The 21039-nt window shown below is 45.0% G+C and overlaps 1 protein-coding gene across 4 annotated transcripts in view; it reads left to right on the top strand.

Annotated features, from left to right (window-relative positions):
• CLSTN1 (calsyntenin 1) overlaps positions 1-21039 on the top strand; it is a 392368-nt gene that overhangs the window by 304235 nt on the left and 67094 nt on the right. For all 4 annotated transcript variants that reach the window (XM_069241167.1, XM_069241166.1, XM_069241170.1 and 1 more), the window contains one exon: positions 19919-20089. In XM_069241167.1, coding sequence (XP_069097268.1) covers positions 19919-20089 — 171 coding nt within the window. The remainder of the gene's footprint in view (positions 1-19918; positions 20090-21039) is intronic.

The following is a 21039-nucleotide window of genomic DNA, read 5'->3' as shown; positions in this document are numbered from 1 at the left end:
AAAGCCTGCACTGGGTGGAGATGCTAACACCTCCTCCAGGCAGGAATTGTCACACCTGGCGGTGAGCCTCAAAGGCTCACCTCCTTTGTGCCAACCCAGCAGGACACTCCAGCTAGTGGAGTTGCCCGCCCCCTCCGGCCAGGCCCCACTTTTGGCGGCAAGGCCGGAGAAGATAATGAGAAAAACAAGGAGTCGTCACTGGCCAGTCAGGACAGCCCCTAAGGTGTCCTGAGCTGAAGTGACTCTAACTTTTAGAAATCCTCCATCTTGCAGATGGAGGATTCCCCCAATAGGGTTAGGATTGTGACCCCCTCCCCTTGGGAGGAGGCACAAAGAGGGTGTACCCACCCTCAGGGCTAGTAGCCATTGGCTACTAACCCCCCAGACCTAAACACGCCCTTAAATTTAGTATTTAAGGGCTACCCTGAACCCTAGAAAAATTAGATTCCTGCAACTACAAGAAGAAGGACTGCCCAGCTGAAAACCCCTGCAGCGGAAGACCAGAAGACGACAACTGCCTTGGCTCCAGAAACTCACCGGCCTGTCTCCTGCCTTCCAAAGATCCTGCTCCAGCGACGCCTTCCAAAGGGACCAGCGACCTCGACATCCTCTGAGGACTGCCCCTGCTTCGAAAAGACAAGAAACTCCCGAGGACAGCGGACCTGCTCCAAGAAAAGCTGCAACTTTGTTTCCAGCAGCTTTAAAGAACCCTGCAAGCTCCCCGCAAGAAGCGTGAGACTTGCAACACTGCACCCGGCGACCCCGACTCGGCTGGTGGCGATCCAACACCTCAGGAGGGACCCCAGGACTACTCTAAGACTGTGAGTACAAAAACCTGTCCCCCCTGAGCCCCCACAGCGCCGCCTGCAGAGGGAATCCCGAGGCTTCCCCTGACCGCGACTCTTTGAATCCTAAGTCCCGACGCCTGGGAGAGACCCTGCACCCGCAGCCCCCAGGACCTGAAGGACCGGACTTTCACTGGAGAAGTGACCCCCAGGAGTCCCTCTCCCTTGCCCAAGTGGAGGTTTCCCCGAGGAACCCCCCCCTTGCCTGCCTGCAGCGCTGAAGAGATCCCGAGATCTCTCATAGACTAACATTGCGAACCCGACGCTTGTTTCTACACTGCACCCGGCCGCCCCCGCGCCGCTGAGGGTGAAATTTCTGTGTGGGCTTGTGTCCCCCCCGGTGCCCTACAAAACCCCCCTGGTCTGCCCTCCGAAGACGCGGGTACTTACCTGCAAGCAGACCGGAACCGGGGCACCCCCTTCTCTCCATTCTAGCCTATGCGTTTTGGGCACCACTTTGAACTCTGCACCTGACCGGCCCTGAGCTGCTGGTGTGGTGACTTTGGGGTTGCTCTGAACCCCCAACGGTGGGCTACCTTGGACCAAGAACTAAGCCCTGTAAGTGTCTTACTTACCTGGTTAACCTAACAAATACTTACCTCCCCTAGGAACTGTGAAAATTGCACTAAGTGTCCACTTTTAAAACAGCTATTTGTGAATAACTTGAAAAGTATACATGCAATTTTGATGATTTGAAGTTCCTAAAGTACTTACCTGCAATACCTTTCGAATGAGATATTACATGTAGAATTTGAACCTGTGGTTCTTAAAATAAACTTAGAAAATATATTTTTCTATACAAAAACCTATTGGCTGGATTTGTCTCTGAGTGTGTGTACCTCATTTATTGTCTATGTGTATGTACAACAAATGCTTAACACTACTCCTTGGATAAGCCTACTGCTCGACCACACTACCACAAAATAGAGCATTAGTATTATCTATTTCTACCACTATTTTACCTCTAAGGGGAACCCTTGGACTCTGTGCATGCTATTCCTTACTTTGAAATAGCACATACAGAGCCAACTTCCTACATTGGTGGATCAGCGGTGGGGTACAAGACTTTGCATTTGCTGGACTACTCGGCCAATACCTGATCACACGACAAATTCCAAAATTGTCATTAGAAATTCATTTTTGCAATTTGAAATTTTTCTAAATTCTTAAAAGTCCTGCTAGGGCCTTGTGTGTTAAGTCCCTGTTTAGCATTGTCTTTTAGAGTTTAAAAGTTTGTTAAAAGTTTGAAATTAGATTCTAGAAACAGTTTTAGATTCTCTAAAAAGTCTTCCAACTTTTAGCAAAATAATGTCTGATACAGAGATGAATGTGGTGGAACTCGACACCACACCTTACCTCCATCTTAAGATGAGGGAGCTAAGGTCTCTCTGTAATATCAAAAAAATAACCATTGGCTCCAGACCTACCAAAATTCAGCTCCAGGAGCTGTTGGCAGAGTTTGAAAAAGCCAACCCCTCTGATGATGACCTCACAGAGGAAGAAATTAGTGACTTGGAGGCCAATGTCCCTCCTCCAGTCCTAAATAGAGAGAACAGGACCCCTCAAGTCCTGTCTCCAACTGTGTTAGTCAGAAATAGTGAGTCCCTCACAGGAGGGTCCCACATTTCTGAAATCACTGAGGATGCTCTCAGTGAAGATGACCTCCTGTTAGCCAGGATGGCCAAAAGATTGGCTTTAGAGAGACAGCTCCTAGCCATAGAAAGGGAAAGACAAGAGATGGGCCTAGGACCCATCAATGGTGGCAGCAATATAAATAGGGTCAGAGATTCTCCTGACATGTTAAAAATCCCCAAAGGGATTGTGACAAAATTTGAAGATGGTGATGACATCACCAAGTGGTTCACAGCTTTTGAGAGGGCTTGTGTAACCAGAAAAGTGAACAGATCTCACTGGGGTGCTCTCCTTTGGGAAATGTTCACTGGAAAGTGTAGGGATAGACTCCTCACACTCTCTGGAAAAGATGCAGAATCTTATGACCTCATGAAGGGTACCCTGATTGAGGGCTTTGGATTCTCCACTGAGGAGTACAGGATTAGGTTCAGGGGGGCTCAAAAATCCTCGAGCCAGACCTGGGTTGACTTTGTTGACTACTCAGTGAAAACACTAGATGGTTGGATTCAAGGCAGTGGTGTAAGTAATTATGATGGGCTGTACATTCAGAGCCAACTTCCTACACTGTGTATCTCCAGAACAGATAAAGGTCTTCTCTTTCCAGAATCCCGGTCATCAAAGCTTTTATGGAAGTGCTTAAAAGAGTGATGCCACCAAGATCACCTCGAGTGCCTTTCCTGGTCTCTTAAAGTGATATTCACTAGACTTATGGAACCGCCTTTTGAACCATTGCATTCATGTCCATTAGAATTTCTTTCATGGAAGGTAGCTTTTCTAGTTGCAATCACTTCATTAAGTTATACAAGTGAGGTCCAGGCATTAACATTACACAAACCATTTTTACAAATACATAAATACAAAGTAGTTCTTTGTACCAATCCAAGATTTCTACCAAAAGTAATATCTCAATTTCATCTCAGTCAGACAAATGCTTTGCTACTTTTCTTTTCATAACCTGAATCTGTTGCTGAAAGAGCCCTCCACACATTAGATTTGAAGAGAGCACTTACGTTCTGCAGTAAGGGAAAAAAACATTTAGAAAGACAAAGCAACTATTTGTTGCTTTCTCTCTACCTCATAAAGGCATCCCTGTTACTAAATCAAGTATAGCAAGATTGTAAAATGTATACAAACTTGTTATGCAAAAGCTAAGAGACCACTACCCATTGCCCCTAGAGCACACTTGGTGAATCTATGGCTTTTCTAGGTATTCTACCCATAGTGGACATCTGCAAGGCAGGTGTGTGGTCAGCACCTCACATGTTCACCAAACACTTCTGTGTGGATGTTTTAGCACACCAACAATCTAATGTAGGTCAGGCAGTGCTATGTACTCTATTTCAAAACACTGCAACACCTGCACGTTAGCCACCACTTATGGGGAGGTACTGCTTTATAATCTATACAGAGCATGTGTACCTACAGCCACACATGCCATTAAACAGAAAACGTTACTTACCCAGTAAGAAACTGTTTGTGGCATGTAGTGCTGTAGATTCACATGCGCCCATCTGCCTCCCCAGACACCTCTGGTTGTTTCAGTAATCTAATATAGGTTTTACATACATGGTCCGCATATATTGTACATATTTACAATACACCCCACTCATAACCGCCTGCAGGAAAACAATCTGAAGATGGAGTCCAGAACATGCGCATTACCTGCAAGAGGAGGAGTCACTACACCTCATGACTCAAACAACTTTAAACCTTCCAGACCCAGCACTATATGGCGGAAGTATTCAGAGCATTTGAATCTACAGCACCACGTGCCACAAACAGATGCTTACTGGGCAAATAACATTTTCCTCACCAAGACAAACAGTAGCCACTAATAACTTTTTATATTGAGGGTTATGAGATACTCATTTTGAGTGGTGATATTTTCTGATGTGTATCTGCTAGAGAGATCAGTCAGATGGTTGTGGAATAAAGGTGGCTTGTGAAAACCAATGAAATGCCAAGGCATTTGAAGACTCGCTGTCCCTTGGGGTGACTGAAGTTAAAGCTGATTAACATTCCATCAGCCTTTGAACATAGAGCGAGGATAAAGCATGGTTGAAAATTTTATGTATGAAACAGGTCCTCAACTTGGTCCCAAATCCTCACCTCCTGGTCATCTGCATTCCGGCGCCCCTTGAGCACTTTGTCTGTTGTGCCGCCTAAGCTTTCTCATTGATCAGATTATATCACTTCTGTCCCAGTCTAGCTCCTCTTGGAGGTAAGTCGGTATTCAGTCTTTCCACAGAGCAAGTTGTAAGGTAACTCCTCCCAGCATGGAGGTGGATTGGTGCCCATGCAGAGGTTTCACTCCAGCTCTGCTGTCTTGTTCCCTGGTTCACAGCCCTTCTCTATTGAGCTGAATACGTTGAGCAAAATGGTCAGTGCTTGTACTACTGTGGTGTTTGAGGCATGCTTTCAGCCTAACAGGAAGTCGGCAGCTTTTCAATGTCCAAAGCTACCTCATATCCTAGAAGAGCATCTAGCTCCTCCTGTTCTCCTGCATGTGCTTGCTTCATTCCCAACTAGGAATCCTGGGACAAGTTTAGACTGGCTCAGGCGGGGATGTAGATTCCTCCTACCTGGGGGTTCTGATTGCGATGGGTGATACCTATAATGCAGGTAATCGTTCTGATTGCGATGGGTGATAACCATAATGCAGGGAACAGGGGAACCACAGGTTTTGCTATGGCATGGGAAATCTGAGCATCACAAAAACTACAGCTAAAGCTGTCTGGTTACTTCCCCGCCCACCATGAACTGTAGTTTCAGGTAAGAAGACAGGCAGTAGTTAATTTGAGTCAGTGGTTTCTGGTCGGAGGCACTGGCACTTAATTCACTCCACTGGGACTGCACCTAATTTTTGCAGAAGTACCGAAAATATTGGGCCATTTGGCAGTCTCGTTCCGAATCAGCTCACAGCTCTTTGGGTACTCATCCTCAAACTTCTCCAATCTACACCGGGCTGTATCATACTCCTCTCCTCTTTTATAGTGTGTCTCTTCCTACCCATTCATAGCTTTCAATCGTTAAGAAGAAAATCATCTATTTGGTGTGAAAACCACATATGATCTTAAAACTGACGAATCTAAGAAAATGATTGTGGTCTTTTCCTTGGTGCAAAGAATCTAAAGCTCACTTGCCCTTGTAGCTCAGGTGATTGCTATGAAGAATGAAGACTACCAGGTGGTCAGACATCTGTTGCTTATCTTGAAAGAATACCTTTGTATCAGATGTTTCATTGATTTAGGATGTAAATGATTTGGCAGACGTTGTGTGCTCTCGAACTGCACACATTTTTCTGTTGCATCAGACTCGTTAAGGAGTTCCTATCTTTCCTTCCCAAAGTGATTTTTAAATTCTAAGTAAATCAGACAATTTTCATTATCCTATTTCTCCCACGTTTGTCATTTTTTAGCACAGATGCCTATTACTTTAGATGTTGAGAGCACGTATATTTGTTGTTAACATTAAAGTAATGAAGTCAAAGCAACATTTAATTAAATATCATTCTAGCCCATTTTGACTAGCATTCTTAAAGTAAGAAATAACTGAGATTTCTAAACCAGCTGACTGAAAATCAGATCATATCTTTGCCAAACACTGCTGCATCGGTTATCTCCTGAACTGAAATCTAGTTGGTTAAGCTTCAATGCATATCCTTTTTGTGATTGAGTTACTGGTTTATGTTGTGCAAAGGTCCTTTTTGGGTCGAGCACGTAAACGCTCTGACCTGTTGTAAGTATTGCAGGCTTTTAACCTTGCCCACCGCACGCCCTTCACTATCACTCGTTTACGGACTTGCCTTTCAAAAAACCTTTATCATTGGTAAATGCTTTGTTTGTCCATCTTTGGGGGGGTTTTGTTACCGCCTTGGACATCAACCCTGTTACATAGATAATTGCATGATGGGCAAGCAAACTTCTTTTTACCTTTTATGTCTCTACTTCACGCTCATGGTGGCCTTGGCGCTTTGAATCAGTTCGCTTATGTCAACTGTTTTACTTTTCATTTTCAATTTTCAATTGAAGTGGCAAGAAAAGTCCAGTGAGGAATTTACAGTGTTAACAGCTCTAACTCGGGCAAATGCGAGATCCATTACATTGCAAATACTTGTTTAATCTAATTATTGTGGGTTGTACTATACCCAGAGCGAAAATGTTTGTTTTATTGTGTGGGTTATGAATAAATAATAAAATTAAAATAAACAAAAATATATTATGATGAAGAAAAAAATAGTTTTGTCTTGTAGTAGTAATTCTCCAAAAGGACTGTGTTCTTGAGTCCTAATCATACAAACCCCGGTCTGTTCCATGACATTGCAGCTTCTGGAGTCTTGTTGGCAGTGTGAAAATAAACATTTGAAAGCTTACGTTTTTCCTTTTTTAAATGGTTTGTGATTGGTGTTTTATTCAAATGTAATTTATGAGCGACTTCTCCTATAAAAAGTAAAAACCTCTGCCACCTGTATACATGTGTTCGATGGCATGTGTAGCTGCAGATACACATGCTGTGCACAGTCCGCCGTCTGGTGTTGGGCTCGGAGTGTTACAAGTTGTTTTTCTTCTAAGACGTCTTTTCGAGTCACGAGACCGAGGGACTCCTCCCCTTTCGGTTCCATTGCGCATGGGCATCGACTCCATCTTAGATTGTTTTTTTTCCGCCATCGGGTTCGGACGTGTTCCTTTTCGCTCCGTGTTTCGGGTCGGAAAGTTAGTTAGAATCTCGGAAAAAATCGTCGGTATTGTTTTGTTCAGTATCGGGTTAGTTAGCACAAATCGACACCGAATCTTGAAGAGCTCCGGTGGCCCTTCGGGGTAATTTCAATCCCCCGTCGGGGCCTGGTCGGCCCGACCGCGTGCGACTTCAAGACTGATGGAACGGACCCCGTTCCGCTTCTGTCCTAAATGCCATAGCAAATATCCGTATACGGATCAACATCTGGTCTGTAACTTGTGCCTGTCCCCGGAACAGAAGGAGAATACGTGTGAAGCCTGTCGAGCGTTTCGGTCGAGGAAGACGCTCAGAGACCGAAGAGCCAGAAGATTACAAATGGTGTCCACGCCGACAGGACAACATCGGTTCGAGGACGAAGAGGAAGCGTTCTCCATCCCCGAGTCGGATTCAGGGTAATCCGACGCCGAAGACATAACCGTGAGTAAGACGTCGAAAATTAGGACTCACGAAAAGTCCACAAAGGCCCAGGGGACGCCACTGCCAACAGGCCATGGCTTAACCCAAAAACTAGGTGACCGAGCCAAGGCACCGAAAAAGGGCATGCTGGTGTCGAAGTCATCCGACTCCGGTCGTGATACCGCCACACAGCAACCTCGGAGCCGAGCCACCGGCTCCGAGAAAATTCGGCGCAGAGACAGCAGCACCGAAGATGTTCGGCACTGAGACACTGCGCCGAAATCAAAGAAATCTTCTTCGGAGCCTAAAAGCCTACCGAAACTGTTTCGGGACCGAAAAAATCCTCAGAACCGAAAAATAGTTCCTATACGGAGGAACAAGGACTAAACACCCAATTGCATAGATTTGGGAAAGAGCTTCAAACTGTAGACACTGACTACACTCAAAGGAGGCTTCACATCCAGGAAGACACAGGGAAGATAACCACTCTTCCCCCAATCAAGATGAAAAGAAAACTTGTTTTCCAACAAGGGGACAAGCCACCACAAGCAAAGGTGGTAAAGAAGGTAACACCACCACCTTCTCCACCACAATCAACACATGCATCACCGGCGCAAACTCCACCACTGATGCACTCACCAGCTCATACCACAATGAGCCAGGATGATCCCGATGCATGGGACCTCTACGACGCCCCAGTGTCTGACAATAGTCCAGACTCATATCCAACTAAACCGTCACCACCTGAGGACAGTACATCATATGCACAGGTGGTCGCAAGGGCAGCCGAATTCCACAATGTCTCGCTACATTCGGAACCTATTGAGGATGACTTTCTCTTTAACACCCTGTCATCCACCCATAGCCAGTATCAAAGCCTTCCCATGCTCCCAGGAATGCTAAGGCACTCAAAACAAATATTTCAGGAGCCAGTTAAAAGCAGAGCCATAACTCCAAGGGTGGAGAAAAAATATAAGGCACCTCCCACAGACCCAATATTTCTTACAACACAACTAACACCGGACTCAGTAGTTGTGGGGGCAGCTCGTAAAAGAGCCAACTCGCATACATCAGGCGACGCACTACCTCCAGACAAGGAGAGCAGCAAGTTTGATGCAGCGGGAAAAAGGGTTGCAGCACAAGCAGCAAATCAGTGGCGTATCGCCAACTTGCAAGCACTCTTGGCAAGATACGACAGGGCTCATTGGGATGAAATGCAACATCTCATCGAACACCTTCCCAAGGAGCTCCAAAAAAGAGCGCAACAAGTGGTGGAAGAGGGACAAAGTATCTAGAACAATCAGATACGGTCTTCCATGGATGCAGCCGATTCAGCTGCAAGGACAATAAACACTGCAGTCACAATACGGAGGCACGCTTGGCTGCGCACTTCTGGGTTCAAACCCGAAATCCAACAGGCTGTGCTCAATATGCCGTTTAATGAACAGCAATTGTTTGGGCCGGAGGTGGACACTGCCATTGAAAAACTAAAAAAGGACACCGATACAGCCAAAGCCATGGGCGCACTCTACTCCCCGCAGAGCAGAGGCACATTTCGGAAGACACCTTTTAGGGGAGGGTTTCGGGGTCAACCCACAGAAACCAACACTTCACAGACAAGACCACCTACCTACCAGGGTCAATATCAAAGGGGAGGTTTTCGGGGACAATATAGAGGAGGCCAATTCCCAAGAAGTCGGGGAAAATTTCAAGGTCCCAAAACCCCTCAAAATAAACAGTGACTCACAAGTCACACAACCCCATCACACAACACCAGTGGGGGGAAGGCTAAGCCAATTCTACGAATCTTGGGAAGAAATAACAACAGACACTTGGGTCTTAGCAATTATCCAACATGGCTATTGCATAGAATTTCACGAATTCCCTCCAAACGTCCCACCGAAAACACACAATATGTCAAAACAGCATATGGATCTTCTAGGACTAGAAGTTCAAGCATTACTACAAAAAGACGCAATAGAATTAGTACCATGCCTACAGAAAAACACAGGAGTTTACTCACTGTATTTTCTAATACCAAAGAAGGACAAAACTCTGAGGCTAATACTAGATCTCAGAACACTAAATACCTACATCAAATCAGACCACTTTCACATGGTCACATTACAAGACGTAATCCCACTGCTCAAACAGCAAGACTACATGACAACATTAGACCTAATGGATGCGTATTTCCACATACCGATACATCCTTCCCACAGGAAATACCTAAGGTTCGTATTCAAAGGAATACATTACCAATTCAAAGTGTTGCCATTCGGAATAACAACTGCGCCAAGAGTCTTTACAAAATGCCTGGCAGTAGTAGCTGCACATATCAGAAGGCAGCAGATACACGTGTTCCCTTACTTAGACGACTGGTTAATCAAGACCAACACGCTAACAAGGTGTTCACGTCAAACAAAGTATGTCATACAGACCCTTCACAAGCTGGGTTTCTCCATCAACTATGCAAAGTCACACCTTTTGCCGTGTCAAACACAGCAATACTTAGGAGCGACAATCAACACAACAGAAGGGATAGTCACTCCAAGTCCACAAAGGGTTCAAACATTTCACAAGGTAATACAGGCCATGTATCCAACACAAAAGATACAAGCAAAGATGGTATTAAAACTCCTAGGCATGATGTCTTCATGCATAGCCATTGTCCCAAACGCAAGATTGCACATGCGGCCCTTACAACAATGCTTAGCATCACAATGGTCACAGGCACAGGGTCAACTTCTAGATCTGGTGTTGATAGACCGCCAAACATACATCTCGCTTCTATGGTGGAACAGTACAAATTTAAACAAAGGGCGGCCTTTCCAAGTCCCAGTGCCACAATACGTCATAACAACGGATGCTTCCATGACAGGGTGGGGAGCACACCTCAATCAACACAGCATCCAAGGACAATGGGACATACATCAAAGGGAGTTTCACATAAATCACTTAGAACTGTTAGCAGTGTTTCTAGCGTTAAAAGCATTTCAACCCATGATAACCCACAAATACATTCTTGTCAAAACAGACAACATGACAACAATGTATTATTTAAACAAACAGGGGGGGACACACTCGACACAGTTGTGTCTCCTAACACAAAAAATATGGCATTGGGCAATCCACAACCACATTCGCCTAATAGCACAATTTATTCCAGGGATCCAGAACCAGCTAGCAGACAATCTCTCTTGGGATCACCAACAAGTCCACGAATGGGAAATTCACCCCCAAATACTGAACACTTACTTTCAAATTTGGGGAACACCTCAAATAGATCTATTTGCAACAAAAGAAAACGCAAAATGCCAAAACTTGGCATCCAGGTTTCCACACCATCAATCCCAAGGCAATGCTCTATGGATGAATTGGTCAGGGATATTTGCGTACGCTTTTCCCCCTCTCCCTCTCCTACCATATCTAGTAAACCTATTGAGTCAAAACAAACTCAAACTCATACTAATAGCACCAACATGGGCAAGACAACCTTGGTATACAACACTACTAGACCTGTCAGTAGTACCTCATGTCAAGCTACCCAACAGACCGGATCTGTTAACACAACACAAACAACAGATCAGGCATCCAAACCCAGCATCGCTGAATCTAGCAATTTGGCTCCTGAAATCCTAGAATTTGGACACTTAGACCTCACACAAGAATGTATGGAGGTCATAAAACAAGCTAGAAAACCTTCCACTAGACACTGCTATGCACATAAATGGAAAAGATTTGTTTGTTACTGCCATGATAATCAAATTCAACCATTGCACATATCTCCAAAAGATGTAGTAGGATATTTACTACATTTGCAAAAATCAAATCTAGCTTTCTCTTCCATAAAAATACATCTCACCGCAATATCTGCTTACCTGCAGACTACTCATTCAACTTCCCTATTTAGAATACCTGTCATTAAAGCGTTTATGGAAGGCCTAAAGAGAATTATACCACCAAGGACACCACCTGTTCCTTCATGGAACCTCAACATTGTCTTAACAAGGCTCATGGGTCCACCTTTCGAACCCATGCATTCTTGTGAAATGCAATACTTAACGTGGAAAGTTGCATTTCTCATTGCCATCACATCTCTAAGAAGGGTGAGTGAGATTCAGGCATTTACCATACAAGAACCATTTATTCAAATACACAAGAATAAGGTAGTTCTAAGAACAAATCCAAAATTCTTACCAAAGGTTATCTCACCGTTCCACTTGAATCAAACAGTAGAATTACCAGTGTTCTTCCCACAGCCAGATTCGGTAGCTGAAAGAGCACTACATACATTAGACATCAAGAGAGCACTAATGTACTACATTGACAGAACAAAACAAATTAGGAAGACAAAACAACTATTTATTGCCTTTCAAAAACCTCATACAGGAAATCCAATTTCAAAACAAGGCATTGCTAGGTGGATAGTTAAGTGTATTCAAACCTGCTATCTTAAAGCAAAAAGAGAGCTGCCTATTACACCAAAGGCACACTCAACCAGAAAGAAAGGAGCTACCATGGCCTTTCTAGGGAATATTCCAATGAACGAAATATGTAAGGCAGCAACCTGGTCTACGCCTCATACATTTACCAAGCACTACTGTGTAGATGTGTTCACTGCACAACAAGCCACAGTAGGTCAGGCTGTACTAAGAACATTATTTCAAACTACTTCACCTCCTACAGGCTGAACCACCGCTTTTGGGGAGATAACTGCTTACTAGTCTATGCACAGCATGTGTATCTGCAGCTACACATGCCATCGAACGGAAAATGTCACTTACCCAGTGTACATCTGTTCGTGGCATGAGTCGCTGCAGATTCACATGCGCCCACCCGCCTCCCCGGGAGACTGTAGCCGTTTAGAAGTAGATCTTAAACAATTGTACATTTGAAAATCTATATCTCTAAACCTTTATTATGTACATAAGTATTCATTCCATTGCATGGGCGCACTATTACTAATATACACAACTCCTACCTCACCCTCTGCGGGGAAAACAATCTAAGATGGAGTCGACGCCCATGCGCAATGGAACCGAAAGGGGAGGAGTCCCTCGGTCTCGTGACTCAAAGACTTCTTCGAAGAAAAACAACTTGTAACACTCCGAGCCCAACACCAGACGGCGGACTGTGCACAGCATGTGAATCTGCAGCGACTCATGCCACGAACAGATGTACACTGGGTCAGTGACATGTTCGATGGCATCTGTCGCTGTAGATACACATGTTGTGCATAGCCCGCCATCTGGTGTTGGGTCGGAGTGTTACAAGTTGTTTTTCTTCGAAGAAGTCTTTCGAGTCACGGGACCGAGGGACTCCTCCTCTTTGTCTCCATTGCGCATGGGCGTCGACTCCATCTTCGATTGTTTTCTTTCCGCCATCGGGTTCGGACGTGTTCCTTTCGCTCCGGGTTTCGGAACGGAAAGTTAGCTCAAATTCGGAAAATTACGTCAGTATTGTTGCGATCGGGATCGGGTTAGATAGCATCGACATCGCATCGAAACGATAACATCTCCATTGCCCTTCGGGGTAGTTTTCGATCCCCCGTCGGGGCCTGGTAGGCCCGACCGCGTGTGACACCGACGCTGATGGAACGGACCCCGTTCCGATTCTGTCCTAAATGCCACAACAAATACCCATATACAGACCAACATTCGGTCTGTAACCTGTGCCTGTCGCCCGAGCACAGGGAAGAAACTTGTGAGGCCTGTTGTGCGTTCCGGTCCCGAAAGACGCTCCGTGACCGACGAGCCAGAAGACTGCAAATGGCGTCCACGCCGACAGGACACCGAGAATTCGAGGAACAAGAAGAAGTAGCAGCCTTCTCGATCCATGAATCGGACTCGGACGAATTTGACGACCATGAAACAGTGAGTAAGACGTCGAAGATAGCACATAAGAAAACTGACAAGGCCCAGGGGACGCCACTGCCATCAGGCCATGGCTCAACCCATAAAAGCGGTGACCGACCATCGGCACCGAAAAAGGCCGAAATAGTGCCGAGATCGTTCGACTCGGGTCGAGACACAGGCACCCAGCCATCTCGGGACCGAGATAGTGCTGCCGGCAAAGATCGACGCCGAGAAAGCGGAGCCGAAGCTGCTCGACGCAGAGACAGCGGCACCGAGGAGGATCGACGCCGAGAGGGTTCGACTCCGAAAAACAGAAAAATCGCCTCGGAGCCGAAAAAGACCGTGGACATAGTTTCGGTGCCAAAACGACCCGCAACCGAGCCAACTACCGGTTCCTATTCAGAGGAACAATCACTGGCCTCTCAAATGCGAAAGCATAGATTCGAAGAGGAATTACAATCCACCGAGGTGGACCACACTCAAAAAAGGATTTTTATACAGAGTGGAACAGGGAAAATAAGCACCCTTCCCCCTATTAGTAGGAAGAGGAGACTTGAATTCCAACAAGAACTGGCACCACAAACAAAACTGGTGAAGAAGGTAACTCTGCCACCCTCTCCTCCACCTGTAGTTCACATTTCACCGACACAGACTCCGTCACATTCACCGGCTCACACCACCTTAAGCCAAGGTGACCAGGACCAAGATGCTTGGGACTTATACGACGCCCCAGTGTCAGACAACAGTCCAGAGGCGTATCCTACAAAGCCCTCACCACCAGATGACAGCACAGCATATTCACAAGTGGTGGCTAGAGCAGCAGAGTTCCATAACGTGTCTCTACACTCAGAGCCTGTCGAGGATGGCTTCCTCTTCAACACCCTCTCTTCCACACATAGCACCTACCAAAGCCTGCCTATGCTCCCAGGAATGCTAAGGCACGCAAAGGACATATTCAAAGAGCCTGTCAAGAGTAGGGCAATAACACCGAGGGTGGAAAAGAAATATAAAGCACCTCCCACAGAACCAGCTTTCATCACCTCACAACTGCCGCCAGATTCGGTTTTGGTGGGGGCAGCTCGCAAGAGAGCAAACTCTCACACATCGGGCGATGCACCACCCCCGGATAAGGAGAGCCGCAAGTTCGATGCAGCCGGTAAAAGGGTCGCAGTACAGGCTGCAAACCAGTGGCGCATCGCTAACTCTCAAGCACTCCTAGCGCGATATGACAGAGCCCACTGGGACGAGATGCAACACCTCATTGAGCATCTACCCACAGAACTACAAAAGAGGGCGAAACAAGTGGTTGAGGAGGGCCAAAACATCTCCAATAACCAGATACGCTCCTCTATGGACGCAGCGGACACAGCGGCAAGAACAATTAACACGGCAGTAACCATACGAAGGCACGCGTGGCTGCGAACATCTGGTTTTAAACCAGAGATACAGCAGGCGGTGCTCAATATGCCATTCAATGAGCAACAATTGTTCGGACCTGAAGTGGACACGGCAATTGAAAAGCTAAAAAAGGACACTGACACTGCTAAAGCCATGGGCGCGCTCTACTCCCCGCAGAGCAGAGGCACTTTCAACACCTTCCGCAAGACGACCTTTAGAGGGGGGTTTCGGGGTCAAGCCACACAGGCCAGTACCTCACATTCAACACCGTCCACCTACCAGGGACAGTACCAAAGGGGAGGATTTCGGGGCCAATACAGAGGAGGACAATTCCCTAGAAGCAGGGGAAGATTTCAAAGCCCCAAAACACCTACAACCAAACAGTGACTCACACGTCACTCATCCCCTCCACACAACACCAGTGGGGGGAAGAATAGGTCAGTATTACCAAGCGTGGGAGAAAATAACAACAGACACTTGGGTCTTAGCAATTATCCAACATGGTTATTGCATAGAATTTCTACAAATCCCTCCAAACATACCACCAAGAACACAGAATATATCAAAACAACATTCGGACCTCCTAGAAATAGAAGTTCAAGCATTACTGCAAAAGAACGCAATAGAACTGGTACCGGATGCACAAAGAAATACAGGGGTTTACTCACTGTACTTTCTAATACCAAAGAAGGACAAAACACTGAGACCAATCCTAGACCTCAGAACACTAAACACATACATCAAATCAGAACACTTTCACATGGTCACGCTACAGGAAGTGTTACCATTGCTAAAGCAACAAGATTACATGACAACCTTAGATCTCAAGGACGCGTATTTCCACATACCAATACATCCGTCGCACAGGAAATACCTAAGGTTCGTATTCAAAGGAATACATTACCAATTCAAGGTATTGCTGTTCGGTTTAACAACTGCACCAAGAGTCTTCACAAAATGCCTAGCAGTAGTGGCTGCACACATCAGAAGGCAGCAAATACACGTATTCCCGTATCTAGACGACTGGCTAATCAAGACCGACTCACTGACAAGGTGCTCACACCACACAGATCAGGTCATACAAACCCTCTACAAACTCGGTTTCACCATCAACTATGCGAAATCACACATTCTGCCGTGCAAAGTACAACAATACCTAGGAGCGACAATAGACACAAACAAGGGGAATAGCCACTCCAAGTCCACAAAGGGTTCAAAATTTCCAAAAGATTATACAACGCATGTATCCAACACAAAGAATACAGGCGAAGATGATATTACAACTCCTAGGCATGATGTCCTCATGCATAGCCATTGCCCCAAACGCAAGGTTGCACATGCGGCCCTTACAACAGTGCCTAGCATCACAATGGTCACAAGCACAGGGTCAGCTTCTAGATCTGGTGTTGATAGACCGCCTAACATACCTCTCGCTTCTATGGTGGAACAATATAAATTTAAACAAAGGGTGGCCTTTCCAAGACCCAGTGCCACAATACGTGATAACAACAAATGCTTCCATGACAGGGTGGGGAGCACACCTCAATCAACACAGCATACAAGGACAATGGGACGTACATCAGAGAAAGCTGCATATAAATCACCTCGAACTACTAGCAGTTTTCCAAGCATTAAAAGCATTTCAACCAGTCATAACTCACAAATACATTCTTGTCAAAACGGACAACATGACAACAATGTATTATCTAAACAAACAGGGGGGGACACACTCGACACAGCTGTGCCTTCTGGCACAAAAAATATGGCAATGGGCAATTCACAACCACATTCGCCTAATAGCACAGTTTATTCCAGGGATCCAGAATCAACTGGCAGACAATCTCTCTCGAGATCACCAACAAGTCCACGAATGGGAAATTCACCCCCAAATTCTAAACACTTACTTCAAACGTTGGGGAACACCTCAAATAGATTTATTTGCAACAAAGGAGAACGCAAAATGCCAAAATTTCGCATCCAGATACCCACACAGGCAGTCTCAAGGCAATGCCCTATGGATGAACTGGTCAGGGATATTTGCGTACGCTTTTCCCCCTCTCCCTCTCCTTCCATATCTAGTAAACAAATTGAGTCAAAACAAACTCAAACTCATACTGATAGCACCAACATGGGCAAGGCAACCATGGTACACAACACTGCTAGACCGATTAGTAGTACCCCACGTCAAGTTGCTCAACAGGCCAGATCTGTTAACACAACACAAACAACAGATCAGGCATCCAAAACCAGCATCGCTGAATCTAGCAATCTGGCTCCTGAAATCCTAGAATTCGGACACTTAAACCTCACACAAGAATGTATGGAAGTCATAAAGCAAGCTAGAAGACCATCCACTAGACACTGCTATGCAAGCAAATGGAAAAGGTTTGTTTGCTACTGCCATCAGAATCAAATTCAACCATTACACGCATCTCCAAAGGATGTAGTGGGTTACTTACTACACTTACAAAAATCGAACCTGGCCTTCTCTTCCATTAAAATACACCTCGCAGCAATATCTGCATACCTGCAGATTACCCATTCAACTTCACTATTTAGGATACCTGTCATTAAAGCGTTTATGGAAGGCCTCAAAAGAATTATACCACCAAGGACACCACCTGTTCCTTCATGGAACCTCAACATCGTCTTAACAAGACTCATGGGTCCACCCTTTGAACCTATGCATTCTTGCGAAATACAATTCCTAACCTGGAAAGTTGCATTTCTCATCGCCATCACATCTCTAAGAAGAGTAAGTGAAATTCAGGCGCTTACAATACAAGAACCTTTTATCCAACTATACAAAAATAAAGTAGTCCTAAGGACCAATCCTAAATTTTTGCCAAAGGTTATTTCACCGTTCCATCTAAATCAAACGGTAGAGCTACCAGTGTTCTTCCCACAGCCAGATTCCATAGCTGAAAGGGCACTACATACATTAGACGTCAAGAGAGCACTAATGTACTACATCGACAGAACTAAAAACATCAGAAAAACTAAACAACTGTTTATTGCATTTCAAAAACCTCACGCAGGAAACCCAATATCGAAACAGGGTATAGCCAGATGGATAGTTAAGTGCATCCAAATCTGCTACCTTAAATCAAAAAGACAACTGCCCATTACACCAAGGGCACACTCAACCAGAAAGAAAGGCGCTACAATGGCCTTCCTGGGGAATATTCCAATGCATGAAATATGTAAGGCAGCCACATGGTCTACGCCTCACACATTTACCAAGCACTACTGTGTAGATGTGCTATCCGCACAACAAGCCACAGTAGGTCAAGCCGTACTAAGAACCTTATTTCAGACTACTTCCACTCCTACAGGCTGAGCCACCACTTTTGGGGAGATAACTGCTTACTAGTCTATGCACAACATGTGTATCTACAGCGACAGATGCCATTGAACTGAAAATGTCACTTACCCAGTGTACATCTGTTCGTGGCATCAGTCGCTGAAGATTCACATGTGCCCACCCACCTCCCCGGGAGCCTGTAGCCATTTGGAAGTTAGCCTCAACTTTGTACATTTGTAAATATATTAAATCTTAAATAGGTACATACTTATTCACTCCATTGCATGGGCACTATTACTAACAAACAACTCCTACCTCACCCTCTGCGCGAAAACAATCGAAGATGGAGTCGACGCCCATGCGCAATGGAGACAAAGAGGAGGAGTCCCTCGGTCCCGTGACTCGAAAGACTTCTTCGAAGAAAAACAACTTGTAACACTCCGACCCAACACCAGATGGCGGGCTATGCACAACATGTGAATCTTCAGCGACTGATGCCACGAACAGATGTACACTGGGTAAGTGACATTTTCATTTCCTTTCATTACAGACACTTTTTTTCAAAAGTTTTAGGTTTGAAATTTGTTCTAGGTCCTGTATATGTGATGCAATACAATATATGCAGACAAAGAAAACATTTGTGATATAGAACTGCAATTGCAAACAAGTATCTTTTCTTACTATTTTTTTGCATTTGTGGTCCAGAGGTTCAAGCCACACACTAATGCCCATCCACCCACTTGAGCTGAGAGTTGCCTCCACCTTGGTATAATTCTGGCATTTTCCATAGTTTTTTTTTTTTAGGATTAGGGTGCAGGCGATGTATTCGGTTAATTAGAGCAGGCCAGACAGACACACCAGCTCTCTCCTTTTTCTCACTGACCCCTTAACACACAGTTATTGGCCTCTGCAAAATGTGACACAACCTCCTTCATTGTATTTATTCCGATATTTTTTATTTTATGCACTAACTTCTCACGTTTGCATAGTCCCTTGGAGAAGTGAATTCTTAGCATTCTCTGCTTTATGCTGTTGTGTTGGCTCAATTTTTTTAATCTGTGGAAAAATACACAAATATTAAATGCAAAGCTACCTATTACTGTTTGAGGAATTTAAGCTCAATCAGGGCAGTGGAGCAACCTCTTAGGAAGATTTCGTCCTTTGGGGGGGTCCTCACATTTGATCTTCAAGTGATTCCAAGCCAGTACTTTAGAAGTTTTCTTGATTTATCAGCAGCATCTTTTTATACGCTGTTAACCAAAGGCAGCCATTTTTGAGAGATGTTCTAACATTCCACCAATACTGATGTATCCTCTATTGTGAACTCCGCAGTGTGTAATGCCTTCAGCAAACTTTGCAGATATCGATACATGGTTGATTCCTAGTATTTTAATCTGACAACATTGCAAGTACAAATAAAAATTAAAACAAACCCTCCACTTTAATGTACTATCAAAAAAGAATCCTCTACAGCCAGCAGGATTTTCACTTCATAATTCTGCCACAGATGTATTTAGGATTGGCCTTTGCTCTTGTAAGTCCGAATTCTGAAGTAGCTCATAATGTTCAATGTCATTGACTCACTGATCTACTTGGATTAATTCTCTTGTGTGCATCAGTTACAGAATTATGACATTTTATATTGTTGTTAACCATATGCCTGATCTCTGCTGTTTACCTTGAAGTGAGACATTTGTTGCTGGGGTTGTGCACCACTGTAATCTCATTGTGTTCTTCACAACTTTCAGTTCAAGAGTCTGTAGTCTCTGAAGAGATTATGCACAATCTGGATTTGTGTGAAGTCAGCGTGGTGGGAGAAGAGTTGAACCAGGAGCAGGAGAGTCTGGAAGTGGACATGACCCAGCTTCAACAAAAGGGCATCGAGATGAGCAGTTCTAATCTTGGAATGATCATAAGTGGTAAGACTGGGCAATCTCCCATTGTTGGTGGTCCCATCATTGAGTCATCTCAGGTTTGGTGGCCCATATATTGAGGCTTTCTCCCAGGCTGCTGGCCATTTATTGGTGTATTTAATTTGATTGGTGGTTCATTGTAGAAGTTGGATTCTAGTTGCAGTATTCCCACCCCACACACACTTTTTAATATGCCTTTAGATTAAACCTTGACTGTGCGCTGGGTGCTTGCTAACCAGGTCCCAAGTGCCAGTGTTTCTTACCCAAAAGAAAAAAACGGGTCACTTGACGCCCAAGTAGACAGGCCTTTTAGCATCTCTCTAAGTCCCTAGTAAATGGTTCCCCTGGTATCTAGGGCAAAAGTGAAAATACAACATGTGTTCCCTAAACAACTGCCATGTTAAATACATGGGCTGGACACTGGTCAATATCAGTTTCCCAGCTACATGATGATTTAACTGAAAATAGGGATGTTTGGTATCAAACATCTCGTATTAATAAACCCCCACTGGTTCCAGTGATGGATTTATTAATATACCTCTAAGGTGCCTTCTAAAAACCTACTAAAAGATGGTGGGCTCACTGTCTAGTTCTAGCCAGCCTGCCACCAACAGATGAGTCTGACCTTCAACAGTGGGAGACTTTGCTCTCTCTGAAGGTCGGAAACAAAGCCTGTTCTGAGAGAGGTGTTACACACCCCTCCCAACAGGATGACCTGCAAATTTGCATTCCAAGGCAGGAAGCTTCAAAACAGCCCACCACCTTGGTACATACATCCGGTCTTTCCCAGAGGAAGATGCCAACCTCCCTGCCCCAGGGCCCATCTGGCACCTGAACAGGCAGAGAAATTAGCTATGCAGGAGGCGTGTTGCATTTCCAAGCTGGGCACAACCCCTAGGGTGATCAGCCTGAAATGAAGACTGCCATCTTGTGTTTAGTGAAATTAGGAATTCTGG

The sequence above is a fragment of the Pleurodeles waltl genome, chromosome 6 (genome assembly GCF_031143425.1).
Source record: "Pleurodeles waltl isolate 20211129_DDA chromosome 6, aPleWal1.hap1.20221129, whole genome shotgun sequence".
Classification (NCBI taxonomy): Eukaryota; Metazoa; Chordata; class Amphibia; order Caudata; family Salamandridae; genus Pleurodeles; species Pleurodeles waltl.
Note: the sequence above shows the minus strand (reverse complement) of the source record. Positions and strands in the feature narration are given on the sequence as shown.